General features: G+C 32.9%; 1 protein-coding gene across 1 annotated transcript in view; it reads left to right on the plus strand.

The window, feature by feature from the left end:
• The window catches only part of LOC124358257 (serine/arginine repetitive matrix protein 1-like), a 32554-nt gene extending 21952 nt beyond the window's left edge, over positions 1–10602 (plus strand). The window contains exon 4 of the mRNA XM_046810550.1: positions 9862–10602. Within this exon, the coding sequence (XP_046666506.1) occupies positions 9862–10602 (741 nt within the window). The remainder of the gene's footprint in view (positions 1–9861) is intronic.
• The last annotated feature ends 13631 nt before the right edge of the window (positions 10603–24233 follow it).

Consider the following 24233-nt stretch of genomic DNA (forward strand, 5'->3'; position numbering starts at 1 on the left):
AGCCGTGAGTCCTGACGCACCCGCCCCTGCTCGGCGCGCTGTCGGTGCCTCTGTCTCACCTCCTCTCCACCATGCTCTCCGCTAGTCACTGTTATCTTTCCAATCTTTTCCTAAACTGGCTCACGTCAACGCTCAGTCCCTCTTCTGCCACATAGATGAATTCCGCTATTTTCGATTCTACTCAATTTTATAGCATTTTAGTCTCTGAAATCTGGCTTAAATCCTATATAACTGACAAGAGCGTTGAGCTTCACGGGTATAATATTTATATAAACGATCGCACTTCTAAGGGAGGTGGTGGAGTAGCCGCTTTTTAAAAATCTCATCTTCCTGTATCTGTCCTTTACTATTCTGATAACTCCAGGTCAGGGCGTCCTGAGTACATGATTATCGATATTAGTTGTAATGGAATACACGTTCTAGTGGATGTGTGCTACAGAGTACCTGGCCTGGATTTTCATGTGGAATTCGAACACTCACTTATCAATTTTATGGCTCCTTACCGTCATGTCATTGTAATGGGGGACTTTAACTGCAATTTACTGGGGACCTGATAACTACGACAAGACCAACTTGACTAACCTTTTCCGTTCCTGTAATTTAACTATTCTTCCACTAATCGCCATTCACCACACAGCTACTGCCGACAAATTGCTGGATGTTATGGCGGTTGCTGGCCCGGATCGCGTTGTGCATCATGGACAATACCCTGCCCCTGACCTTTCTCGACATGACCCCATCTTCTGTGTTTACAGACTATCTATTCCTAAGGCGAGCCCCAAGTTCGTATCTTTCAGAAATTACAAATATATTGATGTAAGCCCTCTTCTCAATGATGCGTGGGCTTTGCCTTGGAATGAGGTAATTCTAGCTCCTACTGTTGATCTTTTGATTAATAAATTTAGCTCTTTCGTTTCTTCACTTTGTGACCAGAACGCCTCACTGGTGACGAGGAGGGTTTGTAGGCGGGCAGCTCCCTGGACCACAGATGTTATACGTAATTTGCAGGCTCAAAGAGATTCTGAATTTCGTAAAGTAAAACGTACTAAGTCACCTGCTGATTGGCAAATATATAAAAGACTAAGGAACAGAGCCAAGCAACAATTTTGCAATGGCAAAATAAGATCTTACTATTTACAATTTACAATTTTCTGTTCAACAATCAACAAAATCGTTATGGAAAAAGTAAAAGGGCTTGGCATAGGTAAAGTTAACTCTGATAAGCCTATCTCAATTGATCCAAATATAATCAAACACTACTTTGTGGATATCCCTATTGATCTATCCGGTGTCCGTGATTATACCAATGAGTTGAGTGTTGCTCTACTTAAACGTGCTCAGCATCAGTTGTCTTTTGCTGGTTCGACTGAGACTGACGTTATGAGTGCGATCTTGAGAACTTCTAGTAACGCAGTTGGAGCCGGTAAAATTCCTATGAAATTGTTGAGATATATTCTTCCTATCGTTCCTATAATTACAAATATTTGTAACAGATCTCTTTCTTCTTCAATATTTCCGTCTATTAGGAAAGCTATTGTTCACCCAATTCAAAAATGTTCATTTCCTGGTGACCTCACAGATTTCAGACCTATTAGCATTCTATCAGTTTTATTTAAATGCCTTGAGTGAGTGGTGCATCAGCAAGTATGTTTACTCGTATTTCTCAAATCCAATAAAATTTTGTCCAACTTTCAATCAGGATTTCGTACTAATCACAGTACAACCAGTGCTCTTTTAAAAATCACTGAAGATATACGTTCGGCAATGGACAAAAGGCTTGTTACCATTTTAACGCTTTTTGATTTTTCTAAGGCTTTCGACTCCGTTTACTACCCATTGCTTCTTTTAAAATTGTCTAAAATCGGATTCTCTGATGGCTGTGTGAACTGGTTTTGGTCGTATCTGTCAGATCGTCAGCAGTGTGTTAGGTCCAACGACAGACTCCTACTGGAAACCTGTGAATCGAGGGGTGTCACAGGGCTCTGTCCTTGGCCCTCTTCTTTTTTCTATTTACATCGACGATTTGACTGCTATGATCATACACTCATTTTTTTTCATCTGTATGCCGACTATTTGTAAATTTAAAGCCACTTTCCCGTTTCAAACTATCCAAACATTGTTGTTAACATGACACTGACATTGACGCTATTGCAACGTGGACCTTCAAACACGGACTGAAACTTAACGAAAGCAAGACTCAAACTCTTCTAATTTGAACTTCCAGACTTCTGAGCGGTATCGAATTGAACAACTCTCCTACACCAATATTGAACTGTCGTCCTCTTTCATACAGTGACAAGGTAAAAAATCTTGGACTGACTATTACAAAAACTCTTGGTTGGGCCGATAATGTTACTGAGATTTGTGGCAAGGTATTTGTTGGTATTCATAGTCTTTAGCAATTTGCTATTTATTTACCCTTGAATTTGAAAGTAATGCTAGTGAATACCCTGATTTTCTGCCATTTCAATTACTGTAGCGAAGTTATAAATTACATAACGGTTGATCTTTCGGACAGATTACAACGTGCTCAAAATTATTGTGTTCGCTTTATCTTCAACCTTAGACGATATGATCACGTAACACCCTTCATCAATCGGTTACATTGTGTTGAATCTAATAGTTGAATCTACTCCGTAAGTTCCACATTTTATTTTGTATGATTATTCCGCTTCTTATCTGTCTGAACGCTTTCATTTCACTTCTGAAACAAGCAATTGGAATAATCGACGTGGAGCCTCTCTGTTATCTATTCCTGTTCATAGATCTTCTATTTACAGTAAATCCTTCACAGTCTCTGCTTGTCGACTCTGTAATAATCTCCCGGATCATATCAGAAGTATTCGTAGTTGGGAACGGTTTCGGGGGGTGCTTAGGGACTATCTGTTTCGGGCCTCGTCGGGTTGACGATATTGTGTCATTATCCAACTAATAAGTATAGCATTAATCGGTCGTTAAACAACCAATAAGTATAACATTAATCGGTCGTTAACTAACCAATAGGTATGTTGCCAACCAACCAATAAGTACAGCGTTATCCTGTTGTTAACAACCAATAAGTATAACATTAACCGGCCGTTAACAACAGCTTAACCTTTAGCCTGTTACGATTCAGCTCCAACTCCTTCAATCACCTGTAGAAGCGGACGTCTTTATTGATATCTTTGGTTAACTGAAGATCACTAAAAACATGTTATAAAGACTGCGATGACGAATTTCACTATCCTGGATTATATAGTTCATTCCCTCTGTAAGAATATGCTAACAATTCGTCATTGGCTAAACACAATCAGACAGACGATCGGACCGTATATAGGTTATCTTCTTATAAATAACTTGTATGACTAACTTCTCAGATATCTAGAGATATGCCAAAAACTGTCTTGACTTTAGCATGGAAAAGTTTCAGATGAGCAGAATTCAGATGAGGAGAATTTTTGGGATGGAAAATAAAATAGTTATATATTAAACATAACATAAAATGTAATGTAATCCCGCAAAATATGTTAGAATATCTGTTTATCTAACCTCTATAAAGCTTTTTTTAAGTGATCAATTACTGTACTGTCATCTACGAAAATTTTTAAATGAATAAGTCTGCAATTTTAAGTAAACTCACTATTAAATTTAAACTTGCTAGAAGGAGATGTTTCATTAAAAACATCATCTTATTATAATGATTCCAATTTAAAAGAACCGCAATCTGTTAAATTGTTTCAATAATCTATATTTACTCAAACATTACAGGAACACGGTAAATTAATTTATCACACAATAATAATGCCCAAACGTTGGATGAAATTTTAACAGACCTCAAAGGGAAACCTTTAAAATGAATAAATATTTACTATTGCAGAAATATGTTTAGTAATTTCTTTTAAAATACTGCATGGATCAACTGAGACAAACTGGCTTTTAACTCATTAATTACTTACAATCACTAATGAGTTAAACACGCATATACTTGCACATACACACAAAACTGTTTAAAACTGTATCACATAGACATAGCATGTTTCTGATTTTCACCTGTTAATAGTATTGCTACATTCTTTTGTTATATGTTTCTGCAACGTGTTATGTTGTTTATTTTTCCAATGGATAATTCCTGTGGTTTTTTTATTGTTGAAACATTGTTATTACCAAACTATTTATTACTGTGATACTTTTATCAATGTTATTATCACTTGCTATATTGTTAAATTATTACAATTGTTAGTCACATATTGTTATTCTCATTAATTAGATAGGTTATGTATGTGGTTCTACGTAAAATTGGTGACACCATTGGAAGGGTAAATAAATAATTAGAATTAACAAAAATCGTAATTTCAAACATAAAAATCGTTATATTTCTGTAGGATTTAACGAAATTGCAAGTGAAATCTTTGAAAATATTAGATAACTTTTTACGAGGTAGTGGTTGGTACATAGATTATTTGTGAGAAGGTGTGGTTTTCAGATTGTGGTTGTATGCTCAATCCATTCTTTGGATGTGAAATTTATTTACTGCACAGTGTACTATGAGAATCAGTCTTTTTAAACTCTTAGAGTTAGGTGCTGTAATACAAGTACATGTTTAGGTAGTGTGACAGTATGTGTTAAAAGACCATGTGGGCTAGAGTACAGGATTAGGTTTGCAAGCACTGCATGACTCATGCAATCGAGAATACCGATGTCATCCTGCTCAGCAGATAGTAAATAGACTTCATCATTCTGGGCCAAGTACAACAGGACTATATCGAGACCAAGAGACACGTGACTTATTCTAGCACGTCGCTTGACCCCGACAAGTTCAAATTCTGGCCTCAGATTCCTGACATACAGTAATTGTCGAGGTGGAAGAATTCACATATTTAGGCTGCTTGATCGAAAATTGGACTGCTTGTAGGCGAACGTGCTGTGGCAAGAATGCTACAGATAACATTAGTGTCATTAGTTTAGAAGACGGATGCTTTCTAGCATTACTCTACAGCATACGATGTAGCTTACTGAAGATAACAGGTGCTTCTATTTTCCACGTAATTGCTTTTCAGAGAACGTGGGTGTATAGTCAAGGCGCACACCCTTCCGAAGTCGGTACGATACACGAATTCGTTGTATCAGGTATGACGAAGGCGTACAAGACTGGATAGGATATGAACTGAGGGGGGAGGGCTATGAATTTTCCTTGCTATTATTCTGAAGAAGGCAGTATCCAAATGGCTTATTCACGATGGGATAATTGAGAATATCATAGATAACTTCTTGAGTTCACTTCTTCGTTGAATACAATGAAGTAAACCAAAATTACTTCTGCACACGGCGTGTTGAAACTGGGAAGAACGTGAGATAACCTTTGGATACCGCTTGCTGAACAATATCTTCCGGAACATAGTGGCTGATCGGGGTGAATGGGGTGCTAAAAACTAAAAAAAGCAGAGGAAAGCTGGCGCCGAGTTTACTAGAGCTAACACTTCCGTAAGTAGGCATTCACTTGGAGTAATGTGGAAATAGTTACGTGAGAAAGAGTGGGTCGTGGCCAATGAAATTTATTAGTATATTACTAATATATTTCCAATCACAATTACTCTACTGCAATCGCTGGCTTTATTAGCATCTACATATTAAATAAAGAATAAAAATCAGAGCAGTATGCAATATTAGTTAATATTACGAGACATAACATATTAAATTTTTGTCTTTTGGAAATGTGAGTAAAGAAGAAAACAATTAGTTACTTTTGAGACATTACGTAATGCTAAATTCATTTCTAAATATAATTATTAGGCCTCGTACTTTGTAAGAGAAAATTCATATTATCATTATTTAAAATTGGTATTTTTTTTTTAGGTCGTACGTTAAACATATTTATTTTGGCTTATAACAAACACAAACTTTTGATAGTTATAATAGTCATGCTCAAAATGGTTTCCATAGAACACATTACACTTTTAACGTGTTTTGTAAATAACGTTAGTGGTAAAATCTGGTAGTCGATTCATTATTAGCACAATAAAAAAAACATAAGAGATTCAATAGAAAATTATATTTTTACATTTCAAACAAATATTTCTCATTTTAAACTTAATGGTTTTAATTGTGTTTTTCATAGAGCACGTGGTGTAATTTTCCAAAGACAATAGAATATTCAGATTTGAAACTTCTTTCAATTCCTATCATACATTATTTGTATTATTATGTAAAAATGTATTTATTATCTCCTAATATACTAAAAGTGTTTGGATTGGAAGCCGGTGTCGTTTTTTTTAAATCTAGATACAGTTTTATGTAGTTATCTTTATTGTTTATGGTTTGAGTTAGTGAATTAGCAACTCAAAATCTTAAATGAGGTGTTCGAGAGTAGCTTCCACATACGAATTCCACATTATACTTTCTATCTCACCTTTTTAACTATTACTTTGGCTAGACTTATTTGCTGCACATCGAAGAGAGAAAGTTACAGTCCAGTAAATATGTAAATAGTTCTTTGTTTGTATGTTATTTTTGACGACGAAAGGATTGTAAAGGAAACAGGATTTTCCGGACATTTTACGGACGTAGCGTTACTGATTTCTTGTTTCACTGAACGATGGCAAATGTCCGGAAAAATCCTGTTTCCTTCACATATAAATAGTATATTCCAAAATATTTCTTTTATTACTGACGAGAGCTTGCATTCAGCATTCGAATAGAAATTTTTCAAATGTAAACGTTTCAGACGGGGAGTAATAAAGTTGGCATCCCTCTCTACCACCTGGAAAGTTTAACTTGTTTCGAAAGTGAGTTTGATCAACTGAGTGAAAGATTTACATTCAACAACTGAAACGATAAGAAAAGTTAAACTTAACATTTCTGTGTGTCTTAGCTAACCCCTGTACTACAGCACAAGTTGACTTTGGTTAACGCGCTGTGTTTCATTAGACTTATAGGTTCTCAATGCTGGATAACCACCTTTTTATATAGAATACTGCATATTTAATACCATATTCACAATACAAAAAATAGTCCTTAATGTAGAAAATAATTATTTTTTGCTGCATGTTTCGTAGACTTATTGTCAACTATAGACTAGAATCTTTGCAAGAAGCTTATGAAACATCGAGTTCTATGTTGGTGCAAGTCACTTCATGGGTTAAAAACAAGTTTTCAATGGCCAATTATGATGGTAATGGGATAATTTCACACTAAACAAACTGAATACAATCTATGTCATTTTAATATATGATATAGTATTAAATCTAGACTACTAATTGAATTGTAAACGTAAAACTTTGCACGTAACCTGTGAAAAACTGTTTCATCACATGTAGTGTAACGTACTCCTACACTGTTCTCAAAAGTGAACACAGAACCTAATTGCTGTAGCATAATAATACTCCGAATTTATTGTTTCATATTACGTAATTTTAAACTGAAATAAAACATATATGATCACTTTAAGTTGCCTTTAAACCCCAACGTAGCGGTGATTCCTTAAGTAATCTTAAAACCCAGCATGCCCTAAGTCGTCTGCCGCAATATACTGGTAAAATTTCATTAATTTATATGGTACCGTAAACATAAAAACAACCCGGCATAGCGATGCTATCGTGTCATTATTTATAATCGTCAAGAAAGAAAGAAATAAACAAAGCATACGTAATGTAAATGTATGTAAACCTGTACACAACAAATAAGTATACTTACAGTCTTAAATATTACAGTTCTGGTATATTATATTAAAATTAGTAGTTTTGAATGTTAATTTTTCTAAACGTCGCTATTGTAAAGACTCTGGTGTGTTCATATATTATTTTCAAGATTTGTTTGCACAAAATAGTAGTGAGCAAATAATGTCATCAAAATTATAACAGCATAAACACTGTGTAAAAAGTAACTCTGTTATCGTATACTTCTCAAACAGTACACAACCTCCGTCTTCATGAAAATGTATAAGAACAAAAGTTAATTGTCCCTAGAATGTATTAACAACTATACAATACATATTAGATGTGGTTCACCTATAGGATTTATGGTTTTAAGTCGTGAGTTGCGTTTGGCTCATATTATGTAATAGCCGATATAAAGTTGTTTCATTGTTGCAATGGCTTCACACCTTACACCTCTTCTGTTGTTAAGGTCAATTAATAAATCTGGCTAAGCCATGTGAAGTACCATTCCAACAATGACTGTTTGGAGTCAGTTGGTAATTAAGGTAGTTATTGTAGCATTGTAAGTATTTACTCTTGTTACTACTGTAGTTCTTAACGCACTTGAATTCCTACGATATGTTGTAAAAGTATAAGATCAAATATTTATGATTTTCTGTTAACCACGGCATTCACATACAATGTTTAAGTCTTTATAATACTTAGTAAAAGGACTTATGAAAATATTGAAACCTAAGTTATATTAAATATTTAAGTAAATATATATATATATTAGGTTCATATTATTTCAGTGTTTATGGTTAAGAGCATCACAGTTTAGCCTCGTTCTTATATAATCTTTTGCACATGTAGAAGCATTTCTGGCCCGAACCCATTATATTTTTATATGTCTCCCCGATCCAACAATACAAATGCTTAGGTCTAGGAAACTTACTTTGGTAAAAAGGAGGTTACTTCAGTCCTTGTCACTTTCGGTCTAAAGTTTTTCCAGTGATGTAGTAGAGTTTACCTTGTTGTTCCGACGAACAAATATTATGTACATTCACAGGTCTGAGAAGCCTAATTCAATTAAAGGGTGTTTAATTACGACAATATAGCGTCAAATAAGGTGCCACATTTGAGTGTACCTCATTGGATCAATCAAAAAACTATATACATACGTAACTCTTGGAATTATACTTCGGTCAAAAAGCGACTACATCCGGATATTTTAGTTTACTTTCGGTCTAAGGTATCTCCAGTGCCAAATATGAGTTTGTCTTGTCGTCCAGATGAAGTAACTATACATACAATCGTGGTACTGAGAAGCATATTTCGGTCTAGAAATCCAACATATTTCCTATCTACTTCCGATATAAGGTGGAAATTCTTATTAAGTCCATGTAACTTACCAAAATAATTGCTTATAAGGTTTTGAAAAGAATAGGTCGTTGAGGAATGTTAGTTTTAATTCCTATGTTTTTCCTTAAGCCACTGTTTAAACCCATCCCAGCGTCAAGGAAGCCCACCAGCTTTGTGTTCTGTATATAAAAATATTCAAATCTATGTTCATTAAGGTTGATTTTATAATAGTGTTTAAATAGCATTTACAATGAATTAGATGTTTTAAAATCGTCACTGTTCCAATCTAGGGTAAAATGTATATGTAAAATGTATTTTGTATCTGCATTACACTACTGATCAAGCACTGTACAATTCATATTTTATATAATTTAAATATAAACAGATTTGTTAGCTTATTTTTTGATTTACTAAAAGTACCAATAGATGTTTAATATCAGTTAAACTGGGATTACAAAAACTACAACTACTTTGAACCATGTGCGTTTCCTAATCTTTCTATTTTCATACACCTTCCTCGTGTTTCAATGTATAATTTACAAACAGAATTAACTAAATTGGTCAAGTCGTTTTCGAGATTAGCGCTTGGCAGCATATTTTGCGATTCATTTGTATTATAAAAGTAAGTGACAAATCCGAGTAGTCAAAAGCACTTTTCAAATTAACTCATAACTGAGTATTCCCTTCTGAAACCGAATGTTCGTTTAGGAATGAATGCAGTGTCTAGCTATTGTAATCGGAGAGGTTTTGAATGGTTTTGGTTAAATTATTCCTAGAAAGTGATTTTAATAGGTCAACTTCTATTTAATATACCCAAAACGAAAAACTGGCTGTTACAAGCTGTATATATGGAAAATATCTTTTTACAAAAGTACATTCTGTTTTACAGGTTTACCTAAAGGGTCGGAGAGATTCAAGAGCTGGCCACGACCGCTCGCCAGAGCGTCGGCCTACCAACAAGGAACCTTCCCCAAACAAGTTCCGCTTGCCGAGGCAGTCTACTGCAATCGATGAGAGTTGTCTGCCACCAGGGGTGTGGGGGCGCCGGGGGTCCCAGCCTACACTCTCTCCTGATCCAGAGGACAGCTCAGGCCGCAAGGCCAGAAGAGACTCTCTATCTCCCGACTCGGCCAGTTACTCTCGCGGTCGTCGGGACTCCCGGTCTCACCTGTCTCCTGAGAGGTCAGGAGAACGAGACGTGTCTCCCGTGGGCCGCAACCGCCGCGGACGTCTTCGGCGTCAATCGACCTCCATCGCCGGTAACCGGAGGGGCTCACACTCTCCCCGCTCTCCGGACTCTTCATCCACGTGTTCCTCTAGAGACCCTTCACCGTGCAACAAACCCGTCGTCTCCACCGCCCCCACGCACGAACGCCCGGCTATACGAAGACAATCCACGACGGAGGAGATCCTGATCGCGCGGGGTTTCCGACGTCAATCCACCACCGAAGAGATGATCCGCTGCCGCAACTTCAGGAGGCAGAGTTCCCAGTCCGATGACTGTTGTCGGTACCGCGGTCGCCGTGACTCCAGCGCGCAGATCACTGACGGCACTCTGGCCACCATGACGGTCGAGACTACCAGCACCTTCTTCGACTCCAGCACACAAACAGGTCAGAATACTTCATAGTCATGTTTGGTGTAAATTTGTCTCTACATCTGTGCACATCTTCAACTAAATAATATCTTTCAGACGCTCTTCCAAACAGTGCAATGAGTTACTATTTACTCTGTGAACATGCTCACATAAATTAACAGCAGGAGATATATTTATGTATTGTTTTTTTTTCTATCTGCTGTTAATTAGATTCCATGTTAAGTTTAAACTATCAATAATTTAAAAATATTCATCACAAGACAGAGATTTCAGTATCTTTAGATGGAACAAGAGCTAAAATTAGTTATAGTCTAAACACTTTTAGAAGGCATAACAATTATTTAACATGCTGTTTGACATATCACTAAGGTCATATTTATGTTTCAAATAAATTAATAACTAAATTCGAATCAAAATAATTTTACCTCAATACCTTCAAATATTGATGGTAAAACTACACATCCGTTTGTACTAAATAATTAAATTTGTTGTTTGGATTGTAAGTATAGTGATGTTCCAGGTTTACCTTTAATCACGTCTACTTCTCCAAAGATTAAGTTCCATTCTATTAAAAAACCACTAAACGTTACAATTCTAGTATATATTTTATATGGGTTTAACTATTACTTATATTTAAGGATGAACGTTCAAATTCGAATTCGCGGTTGAAAACATCCAGCCAGTGAAACTTGTTGTTTTAATAGTTGTATTCTTTTTAATGATTGTACATTATAAAATGGGTGTACTATAGTACTTCAAGTACTAGTACTATATTATAATAAAGATAATTCCAAATTATGGCAATAACACAACCGTCATTTCCATATAGTGCTTGTTCTCTTACGATTATTGGTTTCAAAATTATTAGTATTGGCACTAAACAAACAACATGTTTTATTGCCTCATGCGTACGTGGCGTCAGGAAAATTGCTATTAGCACGAGAGATTAATTAATTGCCTTTGCAGTTGATACAACTTTGATTGTTTTCCTATATCCACGTGCAAACAAAAAAACGAATGGAACGCAAAACATCATTAAACTAACACACACTACACTTTAGATTTGACTGATTAAATATTATGGCAAGCGAACGATTCAATTAAGTATTGGATTAATCAATCGTAAATTGAAATTACTCCCAATGTTCTTGTCAATATTTCACACGTTTTATTCTATTATAGTGTGCACATTCCTAATAAATAGTTTATTTACACTCAAACAATAAATTTAATATTACTGTAAGGTGTCTTAATTTAATAAAATTTGCCTTTTCCTACTTAATTCCTTCCGGTATTAAAAAACTGAACGGAAGATTTTAAAACCCAGTCACTGCAACACGAATAGTAGAAACTTTAATGTTGAATTATTTTCATTACTGTTGTTACATTTAGTTACTAACTATTTATTATAGGATTATTATCAGCATGCTGTTTGAAAAAACTATCCTACGTCAGGTGACAGGGAAATCTACATAGGAACCGAGTGTATTATATATATTATATATATATATATATATATATATATATATATATATATATATATGCTATATTATAGCAGCAATATTTAATTTGTTCCCATTAGATCGGTGTTAAAACCCCCAAACAACTTACGCCTGTATTTGTGGTCTTAGAGTTATGAAAAACGACTAATTAATGATATAATTATAATTATTATATAATAAAATTAATAATATAAGTAAATGCAGATATAATTAATACCTATACATATGAGTTTTATATTTTGTTGAAAAAAGAAATAGAAAATTCACGCTTACACATTTAAAAGAATAAACCTCACAGAACAACTATAAAATGTACAACTTACATTAGTGCTGGATGTGTCTCATGAATATACCTAATTATACTACTAGAAATTTTGCAAAATACTACGACCAATGAATAATAAGAGCTAAAATGGGTTTGCTAAGTTTATTTGTATGTCTCATATCTAGCTCAGTTGACCTCCTGTACAATAATGCATATATAGTAAATTGAGTAAAACATGTGTGAAATATTAGTAACTTGTATTTACAATCGACTTCGCTTTCTCTGTGCAGTACAATGTTCTTTCCCTAACTACCCTTGTAGTTCCACTTGTAACTCACAGAGCGCAGCACCTGATTGTTAACTGGGAAGCGACAAGTTCACAAAGCTTTCGATTTGACACTTACATATGATAAATAAATATTTCAACGTTTTTAAATATTTCAGAAAATATTACTGTGTTGTCATATAAGCTATTTTTATTTCATTTGATTAGTAGTAATTATGACTAATAAAATAATTAGTAATTACAGATAACGTATATAAACGTATATAACTGTGTGCCATAATTATGCATGCACTTTATATTTCGTTCATAGAATATTTAAATTGTTTCAGGATTACAATAATGACTTTAAAATGTCACATTAAGTTACCGACTGAACGATTACTAACAAGTATGGATAGAGAAATTTAGAGAGAAAAAAATATTTATATATTACCATTCCATTTTGCTTATCCGATTTATCATTCCCATTTACGATTTATATGGAAAAAAGAGTCAGTTATTAAAGAAGATAGCAAAATAAATACTTCAAATTTGGTAGCTTGATTCATAACTTTCTATTCCCTCTATTTTATAGTTAAATAGAATATAAACTAAGCATTGTAAACAAAACCCCAGGTTTTATTCTTTCATGCATTTTTAAATCTTGGCCACAAACATCTGGGTTACGATCGGTAGTTATTGATGCTAGGTACTTTCTAGAAAGTCACCATTGATTCTTTGGTGGCCAATACAGAAATAAACATAATACTTGAAGACTACAAATAATGCTCTCTGGAGTTGTTACATCTACTTTGGTACGCACGGTTGAAAGATAGTTCTGAAGATTGTGTAAAAACATTTCTTCACGAATATCCTAAAGTTTCCTGTAACGTGTGAGATAAATGTAAAAGAAGAATCCTTTCTTGTTCTTATTTTTTTCTTTAGAACTCTGCAATTTTATAATTTACGAAGATAGAGAAATAGGTTTTAGAGTTTCAGGTTATCTATTTCATATAAGGTATTTTTTATTTATTTTCTATTAATATAAAGGCTTTGAGAGTAAATTGTCTTACAATTCTATTATTAATCTGCATTACTAGTAAATTATTTGAGATGTCTGTTCGTCAAGTGTCATTGGCCTTAGCCATAATATAGTATATATATATATATATATATATATATATATATATATATATATATATATATATATATATAATATTCCTGTATAGGCTATCTTTATAGTTATATATAATCCTTACCCATCCAAAAATTATTCATGGAGAATATTTAGACTAACTGTATCGTAAGTAAGAAAAAAATTTAATTATTTTTAATTAAGCTAAGTATTACAACTTCCTTTTTTAAGTTTTTTGACTGTGACGAAAACATAACGTAATGATTAATGGAAATGTATTATGAACCCAAAATTATCTGAAAAAAAACGCTGTATTTAAAACTTAATAACAACACAGTATTATTAAATTATTTAAGTTTTATCATGTGTATTATATTTTCACTACATTTTAATTTTATTGATCCTTCAATTAGGTGCACTAAAACAGAATATAACATTAAAGACCATACATTAAATTATTTCATACATGAAGCCAAACGTATGCGTGTAAATAATAAATGGAGTCGGTTTTATTCTTCTCATTTCCATTAAAGATGTATAAGCGTTCAAACAATAACTAAATTATTCCGAAAAGTATGCAATACGTATTGTTGTTTTTTTATCATTGGCCTACTACAATATCTAAATGCATATAATTGCTTAAACGCCAAATATAATATTTAATGTTTTATATACTTACAACGGAAACAAGAATATTGTTTATCGATTTTAATATCAACTCGATTTTGATACAGCTATTGAACAATATCATATTATAGCGTCATACTAAAGGTTGAATATATGTGTATTTTTATCATCATGTTTAATTTAACGAATTCGAACTGCAATGGATTCATAATTAGTCCGAACGAGGCTAATTAACTTTCAAAACATTATCCTGAGGCTTAGCTTAGTTTTGTATGATTAAACTTCTTGTGTCAAGTTTGTATTATAGAAATCAATTAATGTACTCAAAATATCAATAGTTTAGATAGTGAAAAAAGCTATCAGGTAATGAATATATGAAAAGCGTTTTACAATAAATGATTATCAATGGAAGTTGTAAAAAAGCCTTAGTGAGAATGTTGAATCTAGGAGTAAACCACAAAGTGTGTTTTGCGAAATATAAATACTACTTCATAAACAATTCGTCTTCAGCAATTTTATAATACACAATAAATCCTGTTTAAAATTAAAACGTGCAAACATCCCTCTCTTTTCTGACATGCAACACTTTTTAGCTAATTGTGGTGGTATACTGACCCTTACCAACAGACGTATATCTTTCTTGTGAAGTCCTTTGTTGCAATTGGACATGTAGAACTTATTTTAGTAATTCAGAATAGAAATATTGGTATGTGAACACATTAAATTCCTTCTATTCGTTTTTATACTAACAATAAACATCCATTTCTTGAACAGATTATTTTTAATTTTTTAAATATGCCTACAATGAATACAGCGCATTTTGATAGGATATTTATGGTGTGGTGTGTAAAATACTTTTTGCACCTAGCCTTAAATTTAGTATTGAGTTTTTTCCCATTGGTAGGGTAGAACAAAAACCGAACTCGTATGGTTGTTTTAGTTCTCAAGTGTTGAGCGAATCTCTAGAAAAAGTTTAATACACATCTCATAATTTAAATGTGCAAACATTAAAGTGATGCCATAAATTATTGTATACTCTTTTACCTGCACTGTTATGAAATTGTATAAAATAATTTAATCTGCTGTTAAACACTATTTCAAACATCTGCCTGTAGAGTATTGTTACCATGGTGACTAAATACGGTTAACACAACATACTTAGGCGTCCTATATAGGTACCAGTAGGATAGTGTAGAATACGCTTTCTCGAGAAGGTTCCCGAAATAAATAAAGGACTATAATTGTTGGATTTATTTAGAGATAACTATATACTCAATGTTTCACATCCATATGCTACTTTAATTACACCGATGGCCTAATAATTTAAACAGTGTATACTCATATATTATACACATGAAAATACTAATGAAAGAATAAAAGTAGCCTGCCAATTGAAAGAAAGGCGGTTTGCAGAGAGCAGGTTGCAGGGATTGTGGACGGCAAATGGACGCCACATTACAACTGAATACCGAGGTAAGGGATTTATGGCATTGTTGTTCACGGTTCAGTGCTGGCCCTCGCGACCGGCTTCTTGGAAATTCCGAATTCAACATTTCTCCAATAATTTAAAGCGAGCTTTTCCCAATTCCTATACAGGAGTGCTTCAATTCCTATATGTGAATGCTTCAATTCCTATATGTGAGTGCTTCAATTTTCATAACGTACAGACCTATTATCAACGCATCAAGAATGCCTTTAAAAATAGTAGGTAGTTAAATCGTAAAGTATTGATTGCTTTATTTATATGTTTATATAACATTTTTTATGCATATATTTTATTGCATTTATATTATATACAATTTCTATCCTACACATATGTGTGTAAATATTGTAAAGAGTAGTTTTTTAACAGTGCAATGATAACTTTCCTTTATTTATATCATTTTTACAAAAAGAATCTTAGTTGTCATCGTCGAACAAGACTTTAATGATGTAGTTAAGGTACTAAACTGTTTGCAGTTGTCTATTAAAGCAGAGTTTTACTTTGAAGACCACTTTAAATGAGTTAAGACATTATTAATATTAGCTGTTCTTTGATGAAACGAATTAAATTATACACAGTAAAACGCTGATTAATTCAGTGCTACTTTTGTATTATCTGTTAATAATATACTTAATGTATTTTCATATCCATACTCGTAAATTTGCTAGCTTATTTTAAGGTCACAAATTTGATACATATCAGATATTGCTGTTTATTTTAGTGTTCCAAACTTTCTTCAGTATCCATATGGCCAGTATAATAAATTGAGACTTTTATCTCACCTAATTTATATTTAGATTAATTTATCAAAACCATAAATAAGTAAAGCACTACACTTTGAAGACTATAAGCTCTTATTTCTCTAGTATCAAATGTATCTAAAGGCATCAGGCTAAGGATAAACAAACATTTAAACTAATTAACTTATGGCGATGCACATGTTAAGGTCAATATGTTAGCAGAAGACGTCATGTAACAAAAAACTCATGCATTTGTCTGGGAGTCCAGGAAGGTTAGGTCACCTGAAGAAAAGGATAGATAACAAACCTCGAAACGCGTTAACTTTTCCTTCATGTGTGCTTTATAACATTCGTATCACCAAATATGTAAGAAATACAACAATTATAGCTGGATCAGAGCTTTGTCTATCGCATAAAGAGAAGGTAGCAATCACCTATGAGCCATGATATATTTCAAATAAAATTTTTATCTCCTTTAACTTTTTCAAAGACAAAACTTAATGCCTATTTGCGGATGATAAATGCCCAAATGTATTCAGTAGCTGGTAAATGTACATATAACGGGAAGTCGGTCAAACAGATTAATACAACTTGCTAGTATATTATCAGTAAGAGGTTTCTGGTTCTGAGAAAAATAAACTATCAAAATAAGAAATGTGGTTGGGAAGCTTCCAGAGTTTCCAGGTAGTTGTTTCCAACTTTAACTTGGACCACAAAGCTTTATCAACTGTCTGAGTGCACCTGAACCAAGATAAAAGTGTTATATACAATATTATTCTTCTTTACATAATTGAAGAGCTCACTCTTTTATTAATACTCCTATTGAAATGTTAATTGATGAGACTTTTTACTATATGAAGTAGCTGTTTGAAAAACTCTAATATCAATGTAATATTCAAACAAACATACAGTACGGGCTTTATTTATGGCCACCTATAATGTGATCACAGCCATATTAATAATATATTAACTTTGGAAAAGTGTATATCCTACATGATTGATTTAAACGATTACAACTGTGCAACCTGCACCCTTAGAAAAACTTACGTAAGAAAATTTTATATAAATGGTAAATAACATTTTGGGTACAATTATGGTAGATTTGGGGAAAACTCAAATAAATAATTTTACGTGAAAACGTGAATTGATAGTTGATGGATAGATGCTACTAGAATAAGTCATACAGTTCGTTTAAAATATGACCTGTGAGCAACAGGAAAACATTAATAACTGTATTGAACAGTTTAAAATATGTATTTAATTATCTACCAAGTAGGCGCACTATATGTCATTTCAGTGTGGAGCTCTCCTGTAAAAATATAAAACAACAAACAAAAAAGGTTGACTCAAAAATGGTGCGTCATAAAACTCTTATTTACATATAAAACGTTTCTCGACATATCTTGCTAGATGTTACATTTACATATTTGTTCATTAAATTGGTTTTTATATGTGTTTAATTAATAAAGGTATACATAGCAAATTAGCTATAAAATGATGTTATATGTGTTAGGGTAGCTACTCTTCATATGACAATATGATATATGTGTTAATCTCTTATGGGTGTATTGAATTTGTTTGAACATTTATTTGTTCTCATATTTTTTGTTGCCATCATGGTTACTCATAATACCAATGTAAAAATATTTGCTGATGCCTAGTCAAATCTCATGGTGTAATACTCACCATCATCGAACTCAGTGTTCTTCATATACAAATGAAGCCTAATGCATAGTTTCAACTATTTACAGTACGCCTGTTTGTTTTCGAGATATTGTGCGGACAGACGGACAGGAATAAAAGTTATCCAGCCCCATGAGTAATAAGTTTCGCTAAAGCTTAGCCAAATATAATTGTGAATATCAGAGTACAGTATTACAAAATGTACTTAAATTCCTTGTTTATGATATTGTTCGGATCCTTAAATCTAATTTCCAATGCCAAATTTCATGAATGCATAGAAAATTCATTTACTCAAGCATTTCACCAGTAGTATTAATTTAATTTAGAATGGAAATATGTTTAGACTATTTCAAAGAAATACATATTTGTATTTATCATTATGTGAGGTCATATCACATGTATTGTATTAAAACATTAGAGGACTTTATTTAACTGCCAAATTAATATGATCAATTCTGTAATTTTTGACAGTAATGCAAAATGCACTGTTTCCGACTTGGATTCTCAAAACCAAACATGAAATGAAAAACGGAATCTAGTTAAAATAACAATATTTTTATACTCCTGTAAACGTGTTTTATGTCAAACCAATAAAGCAATATTTTACAAGGAAATAATACATTATAAGCCGAGCGTATTGTTTATGGAGGCTAAATGGGAATCACCCAAAAATAGACTAACCTATCTGCATCGACCAACGAGATACGGCTAAAAGTTACCATTTTTAGCCAACTAGATGATCTTCATAGTATTCAATAACGCTGATTTTACTGTATAATTAATGCAAATTTATAATTGTTGATTCTAAAGTGATTTCATATAACCTGTGCAAATAAATGAATTGTTTTAATAATATATGTTCTATTTCGACCTCTCTCCCACAATCAGAGAAGATAACAGTTGATTTCGTGTTAGGAAATGTCCCTTTATCGATTTCAGAAAAAAAAGGATTTATGTTTTAGTATTCATAAATGCTTTTTGCCTCACTGTCTGTGATTTATTTTTATTTTATTTTTTTATTATAATCCAAAACTCACATAGGCTATGTTCCAACAAGGATTAATAATTCTTTTCATTTGAGATACAGCGAGTGTTACTATACTCGTCTTTAAATTCTGAGAAACTTTTATTTTATAATTTAATAAAAAATGTAGTTTTTAAAAATTATAAATTATAAGCAGGGAGACTAATTTTAGTAAAATCTATTAAGTTACGTCGAAAGTGATTTGCCGTTATAATGCAAGTTAAGTGCCCTGTTTTGGCTGCAATGAAAAATACTTAATTAATACGTTAAAAGAATGTTTAATGTTTTGCTCCGTATTGCCGTAACGCGACTGTCACTCGGTGAAGCAGTGAACCATCTACACTGTAGTACCTACCGATCCGCGCACAACTAGCGCTACGGCGGCCTTCCCCTGAACTGGCTGCACATAAATGAATGACAGAATAATAAATGGTTGAATGGATCGCAAATTGCACGTCATTTTGATCATATCGGTCGCGGCTTTACAATTTATGTATTACTCTACCTCTAATATTTATTTTAATTATTTGCCGAGGAAAAAATTTAATTTAAGGGATTAATAAAAGTTATGTAATTTTATTAAATTACATAACCTTTATTCGCAGTATCTTTTCGCATTATTATGCGAAAATATGCGAAAATATCTACAGTTAATAAACACAACACGTAAATAATGAACTAATTAAAAATCACTTCTGATTCGCGTTTTTTTAAGTGGGCCAATACATTATTTAAGTACTACTTAATATATTAATATCTTAATATACTTAGTCTACATAATAGGTAGATACATTTTTCATGTTTGTGCGTTTTTATTTGCTATTATATTATAAATATCTAGTGAACATTAATGGTTGTAAATGGATTATACGCTTTAACTATGCTGAAATAATCGTAACCTTATGGGTTCTCGGCCAGGAAAGTATTAATTAATTTCCAAATTAACTTTTAAAAATAAGAACACTATTTTGGCATTGTAAATATTCATGATCATTAGTTTACGATTTAATAATTTTTTTAAACATGAATCCTAATAACAGCTTAAGAGTAGTGTGATTTACAAATTGTCAGATCAATCTAACAGAGAAAATACAAACCAAGTTATAACGTAATCCAATCATACGTTTCGTTCAAGCAATGAAAATGTTTGGTTAGTAATAATAATTTCACACCAACATTAAACACATTATTAATGCTAACACTTGTGCAGTTTTCTAGGATTAAATATTATATTTGGTTATGTAAATTTAATTTGTTTATTAATAAAATGCATTATAAATTATTCTATAGTGTTAATACTTCACTTTAGGTATTGTAGTGAATTATTGGTTTGCCATCCATGATGCAAAAAGTGTGGAATCAATTGAATTTTAGTTTTCCATATACGTACTCGATATTTGATAACGAATATGTCTATTCATATTTACAGTCGCGAAACGTTATTATGTAATTTCCAATTAAAAGTGAATAGAAATAGTAAATGTGACAAGTTTTACTAAAATACTAAATTAAACGATTGGATAAGTAATATCGCATTCAGATTCAATTAAAACGAGTGTTTTAGTATATCGGGTGATATAAAAAAATTTTGTTTTGACGTTACTTTGAAAATACATCAAATTTAATACTTAGTGCTGGAATATATTAATATTTTCTATATTTCACCATATTGTTTACTTTGCGTAATGGTTCAAAAACACTTTATCTAAATGTCATGGAATGGCTACGTACATAACAACGTTATCTCTTACGAGTAACTGAGTAGCTTCATCTAATGACAATTTAGATAAAAAACTAATGAAATGAAATAAACTTCAATTTCAGAAAGGACAGTTTTATTCAAAGAAAGTTACAATTCCGAAATTTGTAGTAAATACACAAGTAACCACTACTTAAACATATATTACAATGGCTGTTATTTCTGGTTTTTGACATGCAGTGACTTCTGCACCCTCAAAAATCGTTTTTAATCATGAGTCGGCAACGGATTAAAAACGTATTGATCAATGATCTCATCATCATCATCATCATCGTCAGACGTTTCCGTTCTCACGGGTCGTCGTCGTACACAGCCTCCTCCACTTTAGTCTATCCTTCCAGGTCTCCTCTTCATCCACCTGTATTTTCTGTAGTCCCCTTCTCTCTATGTCTTTCCACACTTGGTCCTCCCATCTTCTTCTCGGTCTTACTCTTGGTCTTCTTCCTCCTTCCTCCTTCTCCAGTGCTATTCTAGGCATTCTATTATCTCCCATCCTCTTCACATGCCCCATCCACTGTATTCTTCTTCCTTCCATTGTCTCTTGCAGTGAAACTACCTTCAATCTTTCTCTGGTTATTTCGTTCCTTATTCTATCTCTTCTTGTAGTCTTCTCTATCCCTCTTAAAAATCTCATTTCTGCAGCTTGCAATCTGCTTAAATCATTTTTAGTCCACGTCCACGTCTCTGCTCCATATAATAAAATTGGTTGGAAATAAGATTTATACATCAATACTTTTGATTCTTTCCCAATGTTCCAACTCCACACAATCTTCTTCACCATATTGAAAAACTTTCCACTCTTCCATATTCTGTTTCCTATCTCTTCTCTTATTGTGCCCCTATCTGTTATGATACTTCCTAAATAACAGAATTCCTTCACCTTTTCAAGTCTTTTTCCTTCAACTAACACGTCTTTGTTATTTCCATCCCTTCTCTCTACTTTCATTACTTTACATTTTTGTATGTTCATCTCTAAACCATATTTCTTCGCCACTTTTGCCCATTTGTTTAACTCTCGTTCTAACTCTTCTTCCCTATTTTCCCATATCATTATGTCATCCGCATATGCTATTGTCTTAAGTTCTTCTGCTCCTCTGTTTCCTTGTACTTCTAGAATAATTTCATCCATTATAATATTGAAAAGGAAAGGTGACAATATGCTTCCCTGCCTTACTCCTCTCTCTGTTTTAAAAGTATCTGTATATTTTTCTTCAATTCTTACCCTGTTTTTACATATGCCGTACAGGTTCTTTATTCTTTCTACTATTCCCTCACGCAATCCTCTCTTTCTCATACTCTCCCATATCCTCTCTCTCAGTACCTTATCATATGCCTTCTGTAGGTCTATAAACGCTACCATTGTATCTTTTCCGTATTCCCACCTCTTTTCTAACACTTGTCTCATCACAAAAATAGCATCCACCGTTGACCTACCTTTCCTAAAACCACATTGCTCCTCTCTTCCTGTTTCTTCCAGTACTGGTCTAATTTTCTGCAACAGTATTTTTTTCATAAATTTTTTGTGTATGGCACAACAAAGTTATTCCCCTGTAATTCTCGCATTTTTGCTTATTGCCTTTCTTAAAAATCGGTACTATTATTCCCATTTTCCAGTCTTCTGGTATCTTCTTTTCCTTCCAAATCACTCTCATCACTCTGTACAACCATTGAATTCCCAATGGGCCCGCCGCCTTTTATCATCTCAGCCGTCAGCTCGTCTATTCCCGCAGATTTCCCCTCTTTCATCTCTTCCCTCTAAGTCCAACCCCTCGTCCTCGTCGTGAGGGACGGGCAACGGCTCAAAGAGACGGCTAACGGGGCTCTGGTGAAGCTATGTCAGGTCTAGCAAGCCGGTAGTGGATAAAACTTGCTTTCAAAAATAAGAACAGCCATGATCAATGATCTAACATACGTAATTTAAATCTACAGTTAAAAACACGTAGCAATATTTAAAAAAATATATTTTGTTTCCCTCTCATAAAACCGTTATGAAAATCAGTATACCCGAATTCCTGAACCTGATTATCTAGGCTATTATTTTGAAAAGGGTGAATTATTCTATTGGTAAAAACTGTATTGGCTGAAAAAAGATAAACCTAATGTATACATCCAACAAGCAGTGAAAATATGTTTACGTATCTGAACAGAGACTGTATTTTACATACGATATTGTTTTAATTTGACTAGAACTTTCCTCAACTCAATTTCTAACAAAGAGGTAGTAAACCAGAATGAAAACCATTTCCACCATCTGTCATACTAGAAGCTTTGTTATTAGTTGGATCTGAACAAAACTCGACGTTTATTGATTAGTTTAAATTAAAGCTTTGATTTGAACTATGTATAAACTAAGGATGCGAGGCTTTAAATAATAAAGAAGCATCGATTTAAGTTATTATACCGTACTATAATCGAGTGGATCTTACCAAATTTGGCACGAAGACTTATGTTTTCTTTACTTTAATTAATATATTATGATGAAATTAAAGTAAATTTATATAAAATTTAGTATAAAGCCAGTATTATAATAAATTTTAAGTATAAAAGTTACAAAATTAAAGTGACTTAAGTTATAGATGTAAGGTATTGGTTTGAAATAAGAAAATAATTCTGTAACATCATGAAATTAGGTATAAAAACATAGGTTAAAATGGATTGTTACTGTACATTAATAAAAGAACATAATTTTAAGCTTTTATTCATATACTAAATAAGGCTGATACAATCAAAATCTTGGACCTAATATAAAAATGTGTATAGGTTTTTGGCTCAAATAATAAAAATTCACATTTTAGTTAAACAAAATATACCCCTAATATATAAAGGACATTCTGAAAGAATTAATTTTATGTTTATGCATTGTATCTTTAACAAGTTTACTAATCCTACTGAGGGATCCAATGACAATATTATGGAGGTTCATGCCATAAGTAAGGTTATAACACTTTATGGTAGATGGGGTATATTAGTATAACGATCTCCATTAGGCACCTATAACAGTGCCTGCAAATTACCGCTTTTGCGAGTTCGTCAGATTTAATAAGAACTTCAAGAATATTACTATACATGTTTGTTTCAAGCTGTATTGAGTTGAAAACTATTGTATAGGTTTTTAACATTCCTCTTCAGCTAAGACTTCCAGTTGACCATTTTTTACATTTTCATTATTATATCCAAAAAC

Source organism: Homalodisca vitripennis, chromosome 3 (genome assembly GCF_021130785.1).
Source record: "Homalodisca vitripennis isolate AUS2020 chromosome 3, UT_GWSS_2.1, whole genome shotgun sequence".
Lineage (NCBI taxonomy): Eukaryota > Metazoa > Arthropoda > Insecta > Hemiptera > Cicadellidae > Homalodisca > Homalodisca vitripennis.